Consider the following 15625-nt stretch of genomic DNA (forward strand, 5'->3'; position numbering starts at 1 on the left):
CTGGATAAAGCTGTGATGTAACACCATGGACTGCTTTTTTTTTTTTTTTTTTTTTTTTTTCACGTTGACCAGTGTGTTTTCTGTAGATTATTGTATGTTTTAAACCACAGCTTAACCAACTGGAAGCTGTAAACCAAAAGTATGTATTGATATGACGAATGACAATGTGGTCCTATGTACAGTAGGTAACAGTTCACAATTGGTGAGATAAAGTGTGAAAAATTTCAAAAATAATAACTGTAAAGTATGAAGATAGCTGGTCTCATTGAGATTTGAAAGGCAAAAACATATGCTTACATATTTGAAATAAGTTATTACAGAAGTGTATTTAGGTTAGAAAGATTTAAAACTACAAAAATAACAACTCCCTGTCCCAACACCGAGGTTAAAGCAGTTAAACATCTCCACCATAGGCCTTCAAACCCTTATGCTCTGCAGAAGCCCATCCTTTCATAAATATTTGATGTGCTCTCCTCATTACATTTCCTGGTATTGCCAGCAGGTCCATTTTTACTTGCTTTTTATTGTTAATCTCCCATAGCTTACATTATCTCATACTGTTTAAAAAGGACACTACCGTAAACATGAAGCCAATTACTATTCTCCATGCAATATAAAACACAGGTAGTCATGGACATATTGAGTGAAGGAACATTAATTACACTGGGTTGTCATACAACTCCTGCAAATCCCTATCATTGTTTATGCGCTATTTACAAGCACTCCTGTCTGTCTCCTAAGAGGTATATGTGATATGCAGTGATTATTTGTACAGAACACTATTTATCCTGGTTGAGCTGGTTTTTAAAAAAAAAAAAAAAAAAAATATAATATATATATATATATATAGCAGCATTCTATTTGACTTATTTCAACAAATCATTGCCAACAGTTTTCTGAGATCTCAGCAGATCAACTAAACAATCAGGTTCTACAGAACAATAGCTCTTTATATGGACTGCTTTATATGGACCATTTAGCCTAACATCAGAGGTCTTGGCCCCAATTGTTTCCTAAAAGCTAAACAAGGTCTCTCCAGGTTTCATCATTTTAAATGCATTCACTTAGGAACCAGCTCTAATTTACTACACATGCCTTTGCTTTGTATTGGACATGGTTTACTGTACACAAACACTCACATTAAATAATCCTAACTCCCTCCCAGTTAATGAGTCAGCATCATCTGCAGCTCGGGAGACCAGATTGACTTAAACATCAAATGTGATGTATTAGCCTATGAATTATGAGGGAGGTGTTGTTAGGTTTTAATTATTTGCAAACAAGCCTCATAAGCAGAATGTGACACGCGACTGTGCATTACATGTCAATCGACAACCTCAGGAGTATTTGAAACACACAAAGGCGTGTTGATCCTGAATATTATTATTATTTATATTAAAAACAACCTATTAATCCTGAAAACCATATTAAAAACAAAGGACAACTGTAATAGCCCAAAATAAGTTATTTATGGCAGTGTCAGTAAAGTGATGTTCTTAAGTACTTTGAATTGAGTTTTTACATTTAAACTACATTATCATCCTGAAATTAAAAGGGATAAAGAAGGCTGTTATGTAAACACTTTTGTTATAATGGAATGAAAGACCTTAATACCACTAGCTTAATTTAGAATTCTAGGTGCATACTGTAATAATGTTAATAAGTGGGTTTATAACCTCCTGCTTGACCAATACAGTTAATGAGAAGCAGTTTTTCGATACTTAACAGACCCCAGAACTAGTCTTAAATAAGTCATTTGCCATGCAAATAACCTTTAGCTAACAAAAAGGGGGCTGGAGGGTTGGGAGTCAAGTTTAGAATGAATGGCATGTCGTCAAAGCGAAACATGGTCTGGGATATGTATCGTAAACACTACTTGGGAGAGTGAAGTGCACAGATAACTTTAGTTACAGGTGTTTGTCAATGTACTCCTCTTAGATCTGTATACCAACACAAGTTTCACTGTGCCAGGATGTCTGGAACTCAAAAGTGTTTGCATGGATCCAGGATGAGAAAGTGTAAGCATGTGTACTGACCTGGTGTGGAGTGAACTGAAACAAACTTAACGGTGCAGGCATACAATCACACTTGAACTGTTCTGCATGTAAATAGATGAAAGAATATAATATTGACAAATACTGTTCTGTGCACTCTACCATGTAGCGAGTACAAAACCTATGCAGTGTATGTTTCTCTTGCAGGACTCCCTTAACAAGCACATCATCTTATATATAGCACTGCCCTTTTTTGCTTCCATCACTGGCATCCTTGTTTGCCCTTTGGAACTGGCATGACATTTAGAAATAACTGTAGGAAAAACATGTAATATCACTTCAGAATTATAACACAGCATTAATATTTTTGGTACATATTCCAGGTTTGATGTTAACTCCTAGAGTGTGAATGTCACCCAACCCAACATAAATGTACATATTAAAAAAATAAATAAATCAGGTGAGAAAATACAGTATTCCTTAATGCAGTCTCTTATAAATTTCACTCTTTACAAAGTGTGCACTTGAATGCACGAAGGTGCAGCTTTTATTTTTAAAATATCTACACTGGACAAACATTTACTTTGAGGGACTCTGAGACTTAAGAAAAGAAAAAAAAGTGCAATTTACATTCTCTGCACGTTTTGTTTAAGTTTGTAGAGTATGAATGTCTAATGACTACTGACTGTGTATTGGTCAGCAGTCTTTGTAAATCAAGCTGTCAAGCTGTCCATAATATGTAGCTGCGGGCCTCAGTGCCACGGTTTTCCATTTCCATGGCAACAATCTATCTCAGTGTGACAAATAAAAAAACAGTAATACGAATAATGACAGTAAAGTCAAAGCAAATCAACACTGGTACATGCTATACCCAGGCAGTATATCTCATTATACACGGTGATGTGCAACTCAAGAGGTCTGCTACAGTATGTACAACATTTTCCATTACAATAGGCAGATTTGTAATTTTCAAAAAAATCGGGACAAAATATGCGTTAGAAAACAACAGGGCAGTACAAATTATTTTCTTTATTAAAGTAACTGTGAAACGACCATAATATTTTTCAAAGCGACTGTCACTGCCAAATTCCCCATGAAAATTAATTTGGTTAAAAATCTTAATTCAAGTGTTGTACTTATTGCAAGGACATTTTCTGTACACGTTACCGAAAGCAAATCGAGAAACTATTTCCAGACCATTTATTAATGACTGAGGACTAATAAACAATATCCATTTAATTTAACAGATCTCCTGATTCTATCTTAAAAGGCTTCCTTTATAACCCAGTTAAATAAATGTTGGTCACATTCAGTGTACTCATCAGATAACGTGACCCTTAGTTTGTCAAGCACTGTAAATATTAAGCACTTGCCACTTTCCTACTTACAGTGATAACCTCAAATAATCTGACATCCCTGACAATCTGCAGACACAAATGAACAGTTCACAGATGCTGAAAACTAAATGTCTTGGCAGCAAACCCATTACTATTAATAATGTCACACAATTTCTCCTCCGTATTCAAACATTCCCCCCTTCAAGCATCATGTTGGGTCATTTTCCTTTGACACTTGCAGTCTGGCAAAGCTACTGGTTTCCATGCTAATGTTTCACTGAGGAGCAATGTCATATGACTATATATCATCCCATTTGCTTGCTCTCACTGGGATGAGCTGTCCACAGTTAGCCAGAATGTAAGGCAGTATATTCACAGCATGCACAAGAGTAGTGCCTTTTAAATGGCATGAAGGCCATTCTGAGTACGCACAGGGGGTGGTGAGACGTAAAACTTCGTACCCCACTGTTTTCTTACAGATATTTATTATGTGAACCAACCGAAGACAAGAAAAAAAAAAAATCCATTCAAAATACTGAAAACCCTCCATGGCAATTAGTTGTAAGACAGTAATTAAATTGCACACACCTTTAATTTTTCACAATGAATGAAAAAAAAATAACCATTAAAATGTGGTAATAATATAATTATTAGCAGAATAAGGAACCAGAGATTGACCTTTAAACACTAGAATAAAAAGGGATGTGGGCTTTTTAGTATAGTAACTATTTTAAATACTAAACCTAGATTTTACAATAATGAAAGGAATGATCTGGGTTTTAAATAAATTGATTGAAGCACTTAAGCAAACCAAACTGGGTCATAATTTCAGCACAGAATGCAATGCCTACACTGCATTTGCAACCTGTTGGGCTATTACAAGCTGTACAGTTCTTTATCTGGTCTCACTGGTAATCGTTATAAAGAGACTTCATCATGAGTAAATCAGATGGCATGTCTACACTTATGAAAAGTCTATATACACCAACATAGTGTCCTCTGTTCATGCATTACGGTCATGCTAATTACTGGTAAGCGTGTTTGCTGAGTTTTACGGTACATGGTGGCATCATTAAATAAACAAATGCAGGAAAACATCTATATTAAGCAATGTGTGTAAAGTTGATTGGACCAATACATTGATTCATTTTGTGTACAATAATTTTTTATGTAGTTACAGAAGAATATCTTCTTAGTCCTTTTCAAAAACTTCCAATGCAAACATTGAAATTGAAAAATAGCAGACAATTAACAACTGAGTAGTAGGTCTTGAAACAACTAGCTATAGATTCTGCATTTAAATTAGGCCTGAAACATCAAATACAACATCATTTTAGACACTGAGTAGCAATAACAACGTGCTGCAAACTCAACATTTATCAGCAGGCCCTAGTTACTGTTTCTGCATCCTGGAACAATTGCATTGTGTGTGTGTTCTGACATGCTTTGCTGGATATGCTGGACAAAGACAAGGGGGTCCGAGTGGTGTAGTAAACTCCAGAGCAGCAGGACAATTGCTAATAATAATATTGCTTCTGTTTCACCAGCATGTTGCCAATACTGTTCTACTGGAGTATTCCCCACCCCCCCCCCCCCGGGATTAAGGGAGCTGAGAGGGTGGGGGATGGTGCTGGTTAACTGATTGCTATTTACAAAAAGCCTGAGGAGTTTGTTGTACACTGTAGCATGTGTGTGTGTGTGTGTACATATATATATATATATATATATATATATCTATATATATACATCATAATTAGATATATTTATATATATATATATTATATATATAATAGATATATACACACACATATACAGTCGCTATATATATTACACCATAGATACACATATATATAATAAGTACACACTACACAGAGATAGAGAGAGAGAGAGAGCGAGAGAGAGAGAGAGAGAGAGCAAGAGAGCGAGAGAGAGCGAGAGAACAAACAGTAAAAATCAAGAGAATCAATAAACAACTGTTATCACTCTGTTGTGTACATAGTGAGGTACGGGGGGGGGGGGGGGGGGGGGGGGGGGGGGGGGGGGGGGGGGGGGGGTGGGGGGGGGGGGGGGGGGATTGTTACGTTGGTTTTTCGTGTGTGGTTCGTTGTTTTTTAGTTTTGGGGTTTTTGTCATTACAAATGTTACAAATACCAGCATGATACACTACAATTTAGAATATGACTTGTGCTCACCTTAAACCAGGCCAAAACAGGCATGTAGCTATTTCTGATAAAGTAGGTTAAGACGGATCTGAGAGAACATCCTCTCTGTTCTTTCACCGACACTGTGTGAACTTTATAATTTCAGCAGGAGCACCTACGGTATTCCAAGTTTTGCTCCCTATTAAATGCATTTGAATTTGCAATTTGTAGAAGTGAACACTCTGCATTAGTATTTTTACTTATTCTGTCTGCTTTGCTTCCATAAATACAGAATATTATTGCTAACATGAGATTAAATAATTGGGTGTCTGGCACTGGCCCTATGAAAGGAATTAAGTATGACAGTCAGTCTACAATGGAGTAGATAACTTGTAGCTGTCACCACGATTAACAAGGCGGCACACAGAAGTCGGAATGTAAGTCACTCACGTCTTGAATTAATGCAGAGTTATGGTAATGTGGTCTACAGCGCTTTTTTGTTATGCAGTTCTAATTCTTCGACGGGGTCAAAATATGACCCAAAGTTAAGAGAAAGAAACATCAGTTTGTCGTCTCACAAAAGTAGTCTAGAGGACCATTCAAAAAAAGTTTGATGTCTGAATTAAAAAGCTGGTCCATCCAAGTTTTTATTACTTTCATTATTATCATCATCATCATGGATGATGGAACCAAACAGTTGGAATTAACTTCATAGTATTATAGCAATAATATGCAAGTTTATACAAAGTTACCTGGAGGAATAACTGTTTGATACTTTCATTGACTTGTGATAAAGAATCGCCTAATCGAGTATCTCTCAAGTTAGATAAACCACTCCAATACATCTATGTCACCATGTGCCCACTGAAATGCAAGATTTATAATACTGCAGGTGTAAATCCAGTTGTTTTTTATAATGTTTTTGGCTTTGTACTGTTACTCAAAACTTCTGAAAACAATAACAGATGGCTAGCAAGAATAAATATCTGAATGTGTGTTTGTCCCTATGAACATAATACGCCTTAACCATTTACCATTACTCAGTAATCAAAGTTCAGTTCTTTGGTCTCCATTCACCTTTGTCATCAAGGCCCCTTAAATTTGAGCACATGACTCTCCAGTCTGCTAAACAGTTGACTGTTAATCTCTGGCATTTTAAGTACTACAATAAGTCTTAATACATATTAATCAGGAGCAGGAATAGCTTTTTCTGTTTTAAAAAACTGACAATACTGACAAAAAAAACATACATTTCAAATGAAAATATTATAATGAAAAAAACAGACATAACATAATTAGCTACAGAATAAAAACTCAGAATTATGATGACAAAGGAACAACAGGCTGCTAACTTTAGCTGGTAGCAACAGTTTTTTTAAGTAGCGTACACAAGAACTAATTTGTCTAAGTAAAGATTGGAAACCGACACCACATAACATAGTATAGTAGAGGAGATATCTTACTTGTTTCCTCAATCATCATTTGGTCCAAAAGTTTCTCTGACAGTATTCCTACTTCCACTTGATCCAGTAGTTTCCCGTTACCAGATACAGCCTACATTCCAAAGGTTAAACTAGGTTGAATGCTCAACACAGCAACTCCATGAGGTAAGAGCAACATATGACAAAGTCAATAAAGGACAAAAAAAAAAAAAAAAAACTAAACAAGCAATGGTATTTTTCTTCTGTTTCCAGTTTTTTTTGTTTGTTTTTTTTGTTAAACAAATACCTAAAGAAAAATTGTGACACAGTCACGACACAGTCTGCCTGCAAGATAAGAGGAAAATTCTACGCAGCGATTCCAGTGGTACTTTGGCATGCCATACTGTCAGTGGTCTGAGCTGCTTATCAGCAGCTAAGCCAAGAGTAACTGGTCGGTAGTGCCAACAGCTGTCTGCGACACTGCTCCATTTCCATCACAAAGAACAACAATGGAGGGGCTTCAGTCTGTCATCTATGCTATAACTCAGAGTAAAGGGACACAATAGCTTTTGGCTTTTGTTTTTTCTGTCCATTCTGCTATATATTTAACCATTTATACTGCATAAAAAAAGAAACGTGTGTTTTACACACTCATATTTCTTTTAATGCAAATTGTTAAATACTGCCCTCATTTTATCCACATGCCAAACAAAGGTGCCAAGTTTTTTTTTTTTTGAAGTTCCCTCAGGGAGTCACTGTGGAAGTAACAAGTAAGCCCTGTCTACAACTTTCTGTTAAAACAAAATTACAGTCCAAAGAATATTCTAAACATACTATTTAATTTAACCAAATATGCACACTTGTTGCAAGTAGATCTATGGTTATCAGTGGTGAAATTCTGCCCGTACTCACCTGTACTCTGTACCGTACTGTACTGTACCATCCAAAGCGCATGCATTACATCTACTGTTACAGTTGTTAATTTTGTACAGTCCACACATGTTTTGTTAGAAAACAGTCACGTTACAGAAACTAAACAGTCATTAAAATATTCTCGAAATGAACCAATGACAGTTGATGATCTATCAACCTTAGTTAAAGGCAACAAGATCACAAGGAAAAGTTATTTGGCAACTTTGGTGCCAATCATTATGAAACTGACTCATCTGTCTATGGATTTATATGATCGGTCAATAACGTTGTAGGTACCCTCCCCTGATCGACTACTAATTCCTTAAGAAATGGAAATTAAGATGGTTGTTCATTGAATGACATCTTAAGTAAGTTTGCTGTTATAAAATTTTTAATTTAGGTTCCTGATTAATATTTTAGTTTTTTGTTTTTTTTTCTTTACAACTGTCAAAACAACGAATATGTCGGAATTTAGAAAATAGCCGTTTTCTGGGTTATGTGAAGTAAAATCTGTTTAAAAATCAAATGTGTGTCAGTGAAATCAGTGTATATCCAGCAAAACACCGGGAAAAAATTCGAAATGTTTACTTGATTCACGTTGACTTCACCCAACTCCCTGTGAAAAAAATTAATAAATAACAAAACCTGCATGGGCAATGTCCCTCCTTCCCGACTTGTACCTTGCATTGATTCGTTCTGATTACTTAAAACCCACCTAAACTACTGAGTGGCAGCAAATTCTACCATTTCTATTGGAGGATTGTAACACGCTTGCAAGATTTAAAATGACATGTTCTTGCTATATTACAGTACTATAGGTAGTATTTATACGCTTGTGGAATTTAAAACAGAATTGCAAATTCTGGCGAAATGTAAAAAAAAAAAAAAAAAAAAAAAAAAAAGCCAAAACACCAAATATGCCCGTGACCATATTGTGACAGAAAAAAAATTAGTCACCAAAAACAATAATTTCATACAGTATATAAAAAGCGAAAGCCCCGAAAAAAAAGATTTACATATAACGAAGATAGCTAAAAAATAAGCATTGAAAAAATTAAATTAATAAAAAAAAAATGTAAAACAGAAGCCCAATTCATAACAGAGTGGTAAAGTGTTAATTTAATTAACATATTCGCCTTGCCGACTAGCAAATCTGTTGAAGAAAGTCTGTGTAACACTGACGTAATTCCATCATATTTCCTCTTGTTCAGCTTTGAGAAGTCTTTTCAAAAGCTATTTTTCTCTGGAGTAGTTCATGGTAATTAATATAGACAGAAACAACAGAAAAGAAGAGCACACAATATGATTGTGGGATAAGTAATAATTAAAAAAAAAGGAAACCTACAGGGATATATTTTCCAATCCAACTATCAGTGTATTAGTGTAGCAAGGCCAGGTCCTGTTAAAGGCGAGTACCCAGTGTCTGGAATTTAGGGAGATGATTTCAGGAGAATACTAGGAGAATAAAATGGCCAAGACAAGTACATTTTATTATATACGCTATATATATATATATATATATATATATATATTATAGATATATATAGGTATAAATATTATAATAGATATATAGTTCAGAGATAGATTGAGAAGATATATTATAGTACTAGGAAACTCCCACTAAAATCGGTGATGCCACGTGAAAACATAATAAATAAATAATAACTTAAAAAAATTAAATTTTTTAATTTATTTATTTTAATCAAAAAACGTCCTATAGGTTTAGCGTAAAACATTTTGTAATATACTTAAGAAATTAACTTCCTAATTTGAAGTTTAACAATATAATGTCATGTACTAGTCATTATGAGTATATATTGATCCCCATGTTTCAGAAGGGTCACAAATTCTTTCAGAATAATACCTTCTTTACCAATGGTAAATGGTCAATGAAACCAGTTCACTTTTTTAAAGGCTTTAGACGAATAAAGGTTTGTATAAGAACGGTGTGGGATTGATAATTTTATAATATATTTAACTAAAAAATATATGGGCCGACGCGGATTCTCTGTGAAAAACGGCTAATAATATCTATATATACATATATATATATAGAACACACACACACATTTTAGAAGTATTTATTCATTGGCACAAATTGGCTACATTTTTTTTTAATGTTTACACCCGGCTGCGCATAAGAGTACATGCACTTTTTTGTTGAGAATTTCTCCGCTGCTGGTTATTATGGGTATAACCAATACAACATATTCTTTGAAGAGCTAGTTATTAAACCCACTTGTTTCCTACTCTGATGCGGTTTTCTAGCACGATGATATGAACTGCTGAAACACTTTCTGGATTTCCATGTTATGCATTAGCTATAGTACTTTAAAGGAAACAAAGTATGTGCGTATTTCTTCACCTAAAATGTAATCTGTTACCACATTCATTTACATATCTGAAAAAGGAACCATTACAGTTACTGTAACTGAAAAACGTAATCAGATTCCAACATATTACACCCCGACATTGGTTTCAATACAGAGGTCATGTATACTTATACAGCAATTTATACTAGAAATAGAGAATTCCCTTGTATGTACCGATATATGTTTCAATCACAAGACCTGCTCCAAAAGAAGAAATCGTTTATTTTAAATACAGCCAGAGTAATTAAAATCCTGACGCACATAACAGCTAAAAAGCTGGGCAGCTTATAGGTTGAGCAGGCACTCTAAAACATGTACCACTACTGTCACTGCCAAAAGCAAGACGACATATTTATACTTGCCTCCCAAGAGGACAGGAGGCTAAAACAGATCTCAGGCCATTTGCATTAAGAAAGTATGTTTAACAACTAAAACCTGAAAAATACTGTTTTAAATTATATTTTAGAGATTGAAAAAACATTTCAACATGTGCTGCTGCTTCTTATTATTGCTCCTCCCACAGCAACTTTATAAATGAAATGTTTCATCTTAATGGGAAAAACCTGGCAAAATATTTTAAAGTCCTTGTTTCTAGTTAAGTGTATGGACCACCTGTAAACTTTTGGATAATCATAAGCTATAGTTAATAGCAGTAGTTCAGTTTGTTTTGCAGAAAATAGTGGTCAATCTGTTGCCCAGCCCTGGCTACCGTACCGGGTATACCCTTGCAGAGCATGCTGGGAGGGCAGAGCCAGTGGGCATCACCACCGAGCTGAATGGAGAAAAGTTCAGTCTAAATGAATCAACATGCCTGCAGCCTGGTGAGCTTTAGCAGGCAAAAAGGTGAAAAAATACATACAAATAAAAAACAGTATGGAGATGAACGTAATTGTCATTATATAATTGTCTCACTGATTTTTTTTTCTAATCATTATCATTATAAATAACTATATAAGTGCTTTAAATAAATAAGAATAAATAACAAACACTCTTGTAAAACAAATTAATTAATTTCACCTTTCTAACAGCCATGTACATATTTAACAAGCAAAAAAAAATAAATCAGCATTAAGCTATTCTAAACACTTACTACTTCATATGAATGTCTAAGTGCTAAAGACTGAGTTGAATTTAACTCACACAAATCAAAGAAAAAACCTATTTTGAAGCAGTTTTAAAATGTCAAAATCTAATTCAGAATGTATGGCTGTAAACCTGCCAAGAACATCCCAATTAGGGTAGGCATATTGGCAAGTACTGGTGACAAGTGTAAGCCGACAACGATCACAGAAGGCAAGCACAGTTCAACCATCATTAGTAAATTTGTCTACACAAATAATCTAGTATAGAGTAGTAATTCCCAGGTCTGCTGTTAAATTGTCATGCTGCAGTGTTCTTTAATAAATAACAACAGCTCTCGATGACTGAGAATGATTATTCCACACAACGTCCATGCAAAGAAGTAAAGCAGTAAAAAACAGAAAACGAATCCCCCCTTGATCATGCAGCTTTCCTCTCATGTATCTCTCTCTCTCTCACATGAAGTATTAGGAACATGCATATTTCACTCACAGTGACACAGGCGGCTAAACTATCAATGATTGAATGATATTTGGTATAAAACTACTGTATCTTGGTAGCATTTTCTGGAAAGTATTTGTCCCAATCAAGAAAATCGAGTGAAAGACACAAGAACTTGTCACCTAATTTTAAATCTAAATTCATTTCCCAGGGTCTTTCTGTAGATGTTTTCACCCTGGCCAAATCAAAATTAAACCAAATTTATCAGGACACAATTAACAGGGGTGTGCAATTCACATCGCCCGACGCCCTGGACAACAACTTTTGTGTGACATACAAGTTTTACCGTTATACTTCATACAAATGAAAACTAAAAAAAAAAACAAAAAAAAACAAAGTGTGTAACTAAACCTCAAAGAAAAAAAAATGAGAAAAGTTTTACATAAGGTTCTGTATGTAGCAGTCAAGATAATTCAAAGCATCTGGAAGAGAAAATTGGGCCTGGTAGGCATCCTCCTACCATACAACATATAAATGTTTTCAAGAAGCAAAACTCCAGTTCAAAAGTTAATATCACATTACAGGTATAAGAAGTACAAACTACGATGGGTCGTGTAGTTCCCATGAAATATAAACTCGTCCAGGTGGTGATTTGGCCTGTTGTGAAGCCAAGGGCCTTTAACCATCAAGCAGTTTGTATATTTCGTGGGAACCGTATGGCCTGAAGTGGTTTATACTGCTTATAAAATGGCAATTTCAAAATTAATTGTCATTTGGGGGACCAAAAACAATTAAAACACCTTTTAAATAAAAACAATACACTTCTATTGTGTGCATCCACAATGTTATATAGTCCCAAAGGACAAAACATTGTTTACCGTTTGAACAACACCGGTACTGTATTTATTGTAGAAATACTGCATGAATCACTATTATAGGGAATTGGGGGACATGCTGTATGAGCGTCATAAGCGAGGGTGCACTGTATACTAAAGAAAATGGGTTGAATGTCACTCATGACACTGGTTTATGTTGTATAATGTTGTGCGTAATGATTTATACAGTGTGAAGCAGCTCATTGGTATGCAAGCCATGTGTATACGTTACATAGATGCAATGTTATGTGATGCTGTTTAAACAATCACAGGTTGTGATTTCTAAATTCATATTATAGTCGTATTGAGCTTTACTATAGTCCAGCACTGGATGCAGCACTTTCTTTCCTTTGTTGTGTATGGTGGAGGTGAGTGCACAGGAGAAAACATTTTCAACAAAACCTTTTCAAATTGGAAAAAGCCAACCTAAAAATGTAATTTTTATATATATATATATATATATATTATTATATTATATATATATATATATATATATATATATATATATATATATATATAATCCTGCCACTCACATGGTTCGTTGCCCCTTTAATTCAGGACCCAGGACACAAGAAATGGAGTTTAAGCGCTTACACGCTATTTTTAATACATGAAATACAAACAAAATAAACAAAACAAAACACCTAGCTCTTATTCAGAGCACTAACTAACACACCGGAACCTAACTAACACAGGACCGGACAGCTAACCTGTTTACCGGTTCACAAAAAGACGTATACACACACGCCCACGTGCCCTTTCGGCACCACGACACTTTATGGTTGCCTTGCCGCAACCGGGCTCTTCACTCACAGCAGCCCCGAACAGACTGGCTGCTCTCTATAAATACCCTGCACCTAGGTTTAATTTAACAATAGCTGCCAGGTGCAGGGGATAATCAATAATAAAACAATTAACAAAATGTGCATACGCACATGTTTTCTGCAGGGAGGATAATAACCCCCTCCCTGCTGTATTACTAATTTTATATATATATATTTTTTTTTTTAGGGGTCATTCCATGTCAAATCAACCAAAATCCAGAAAAACTCCTGCCTCAAGATTTTGATTTTGCTTATATGTTGTGTAGTGGAAGATGAAACCATGCCAAATATTTAAGATCAATTATGAATTATACATCTCATATTTGAGTGATTGCGGATCTAAAAATTATATTTAGAATGTCATTAACCCTATTAATGCTTCTGTACAGATAGCCAGGTAGGTCTTTTGTAGAATTCGTGCAAAATAAGTACCACTGCTTTAGTAGTTCTGTGTTGCTGGCCTTAAAATTGAATGTCCAATTGTCAAATTCTTGAGTGATTTTTAAAAGCATGTTCCTTCTAAAGTAGAAGAGAGATCACTTTCAAATTGCTTAGGTGTGCTCATAATTTAACTGGCTTTCTGTATGCAGAACGCTGCTACTGTCTACCTACTTTACTGTCTGATTTAATGACCACACAAAAAGACTTCAGGATGACAGTATCAAAAACGGCCCAATCTCTGAAGGGCTGAAACCACTTGTGGGACACGAGTTAACAAACTGACCTTTGGTGGGCTTACAGTTTAGTGGACATATTTCAATCCATTTCTTACAACAAAGTATCTGTCAGGTCTGCAACATCTGTCTGTGGTTTATAAAATAAAAAATGCACATAAAAAGGGAGAGTCCATGACTGCTCCTACCACCATCATATAAATATGCACATCAATAATTGCTTGTATACATATCAGGGCAGATCACCAAGAAGTACCATTTATGTTTACAAAAAGGTTCTAATTTAATGTAATGATACACATTAAAAGTATCCTTTTTATATGGCACAGCAGATTCACAAAATATATTAAAGCATAGTGCCATGCTTCACTGCACTGTTCTACTGATGCAGTTACCAATAAACCCATAAAGCTGCAGCTGTATCCATATTACAGCACTGATAAAAACGCTTCATTTATTATGCCCTGGCTTGGACTTTGCAATTGCTCTGTGCATTTCACGTTCCCACTTTCGGTATGTTCCTTTTTCACAACACAAATGCAGTAAGCCAACATGCTGACGTGGCTCCACTGCTCTCATTTAAACCATGTTTGTTTCTCAACTCTTTCCCACCAACAATGCAAATCAGCAAGTCAGCCAAGTTACACTGTTGTGTTTACATCAAGTCATATGAACACCAAAATATTCATGTTAAACCTGTTATCTGTCATCTTCCAGTCAGAAGCAAACCATTACAAAGTGACTCCCCCACAGCAAACAGCATTCTCACAGTCTGCACTGTAAATGTACTCTTCTTGGTCGTAATGCAAACGCCCCACACCCCTCTTTATAACAGGATATACCAATACTAATATTATTACTGTATACAGTATATATAATACTGAATTCACATAGCCTTATTCAAAAGATAAGCTTGCATATAATGAATGGCCTTGGGCTTTCTTTTTTTGAGTTACTGTACCATTGTTCTAAACTCATGTCTCTGCCTGCAGTCCACTAAGGATTACTGTTCCAGTCCATCTGTTCCGACCTAAAGGTGGTCTGAACTTCCGTTACTAAACAGTATGCTGCAAGACAATTGCCCTGTATTATGCATTTCTTCAATGGTGCCCTTTAAAATGGTCTTCAACTTAAGATGCTTCTGCATTTGTAAATGGTTTTAAACTCCAGGGCTCCTTTATGTCAAGGCAGAGAAGACACACTGTTCATTTCACCGTGATGGTTCCTGCAATTCTCACTTTTAACAATAAACCCTCTTAATAGAAAAACACCTGGGTTATGTGTATCAACAGCTCATTCAACAGGGTCTTGTATCTGTGCCCTCAGAAAGTCATAATTGCCAGGGTAAGCGGTTACTAGGAAAATGTGACCAAGATTTACAGATCACTTTATTAGACTCCTGTAAGGAATCTAGATGTCTTTTCTTTGTAGGATGTACAGTGCAGATTAAAAGTTGCATAGTTCACACATCCTAGTCTCGTATCTTGTAAAGCGCTTTGTGATGGTTGTCCACTATTAAAGGCGTTATATAAAAATAGAGATTATTACTATAAT

At 35.4% G+C, this 15625-nt stretch overlaps 1 protein-coding gene across 12 annotated transcripts in view; it reads right to left on the reverse strand.

Moving 5' to 3' along the window:
* map7b (microtubule-associated protein 7b) overlaps positions 1 to 15625 on the reverse strand; it is a 66544-nt gene that overhangs the window by 42456 nt on the left and 8463 nt on the right. The window contains exon 1 of one of the 12 annotated variants that reach the window (XM_041252479.1): positions 6936 to 7177. The exons of the other annotated variants lie outside the window; for them this stretch is intronic. Within the exon in view, the coding sequence (XP_041108413.1) occupies positions 6936 to 6954 (19 nt within the window). The 5' untranslated portion in view covers positions 6955 to 7177. Of the gene's footprint in view, positions 1 to 6935; positions 7178 to 15625 lie in introns of those variants that run through there. 12 annotated transcript variants of the gene reach the window in all.

Source organism: Polyodon spathula, chromosome 6, assembly GCF_017654505.1.
Source record: "Polyodon spathula isolate WHYD16114869_AA chromosome 6, ASM1765450v1, whole genome shotgun sequence".
Lineage (NCBI taxonomy): Eukaryota > Metazoa > Chordata > Actinopteri > Acipenseriformes > Polyodontidae > Polyodon > Polyodon spathula.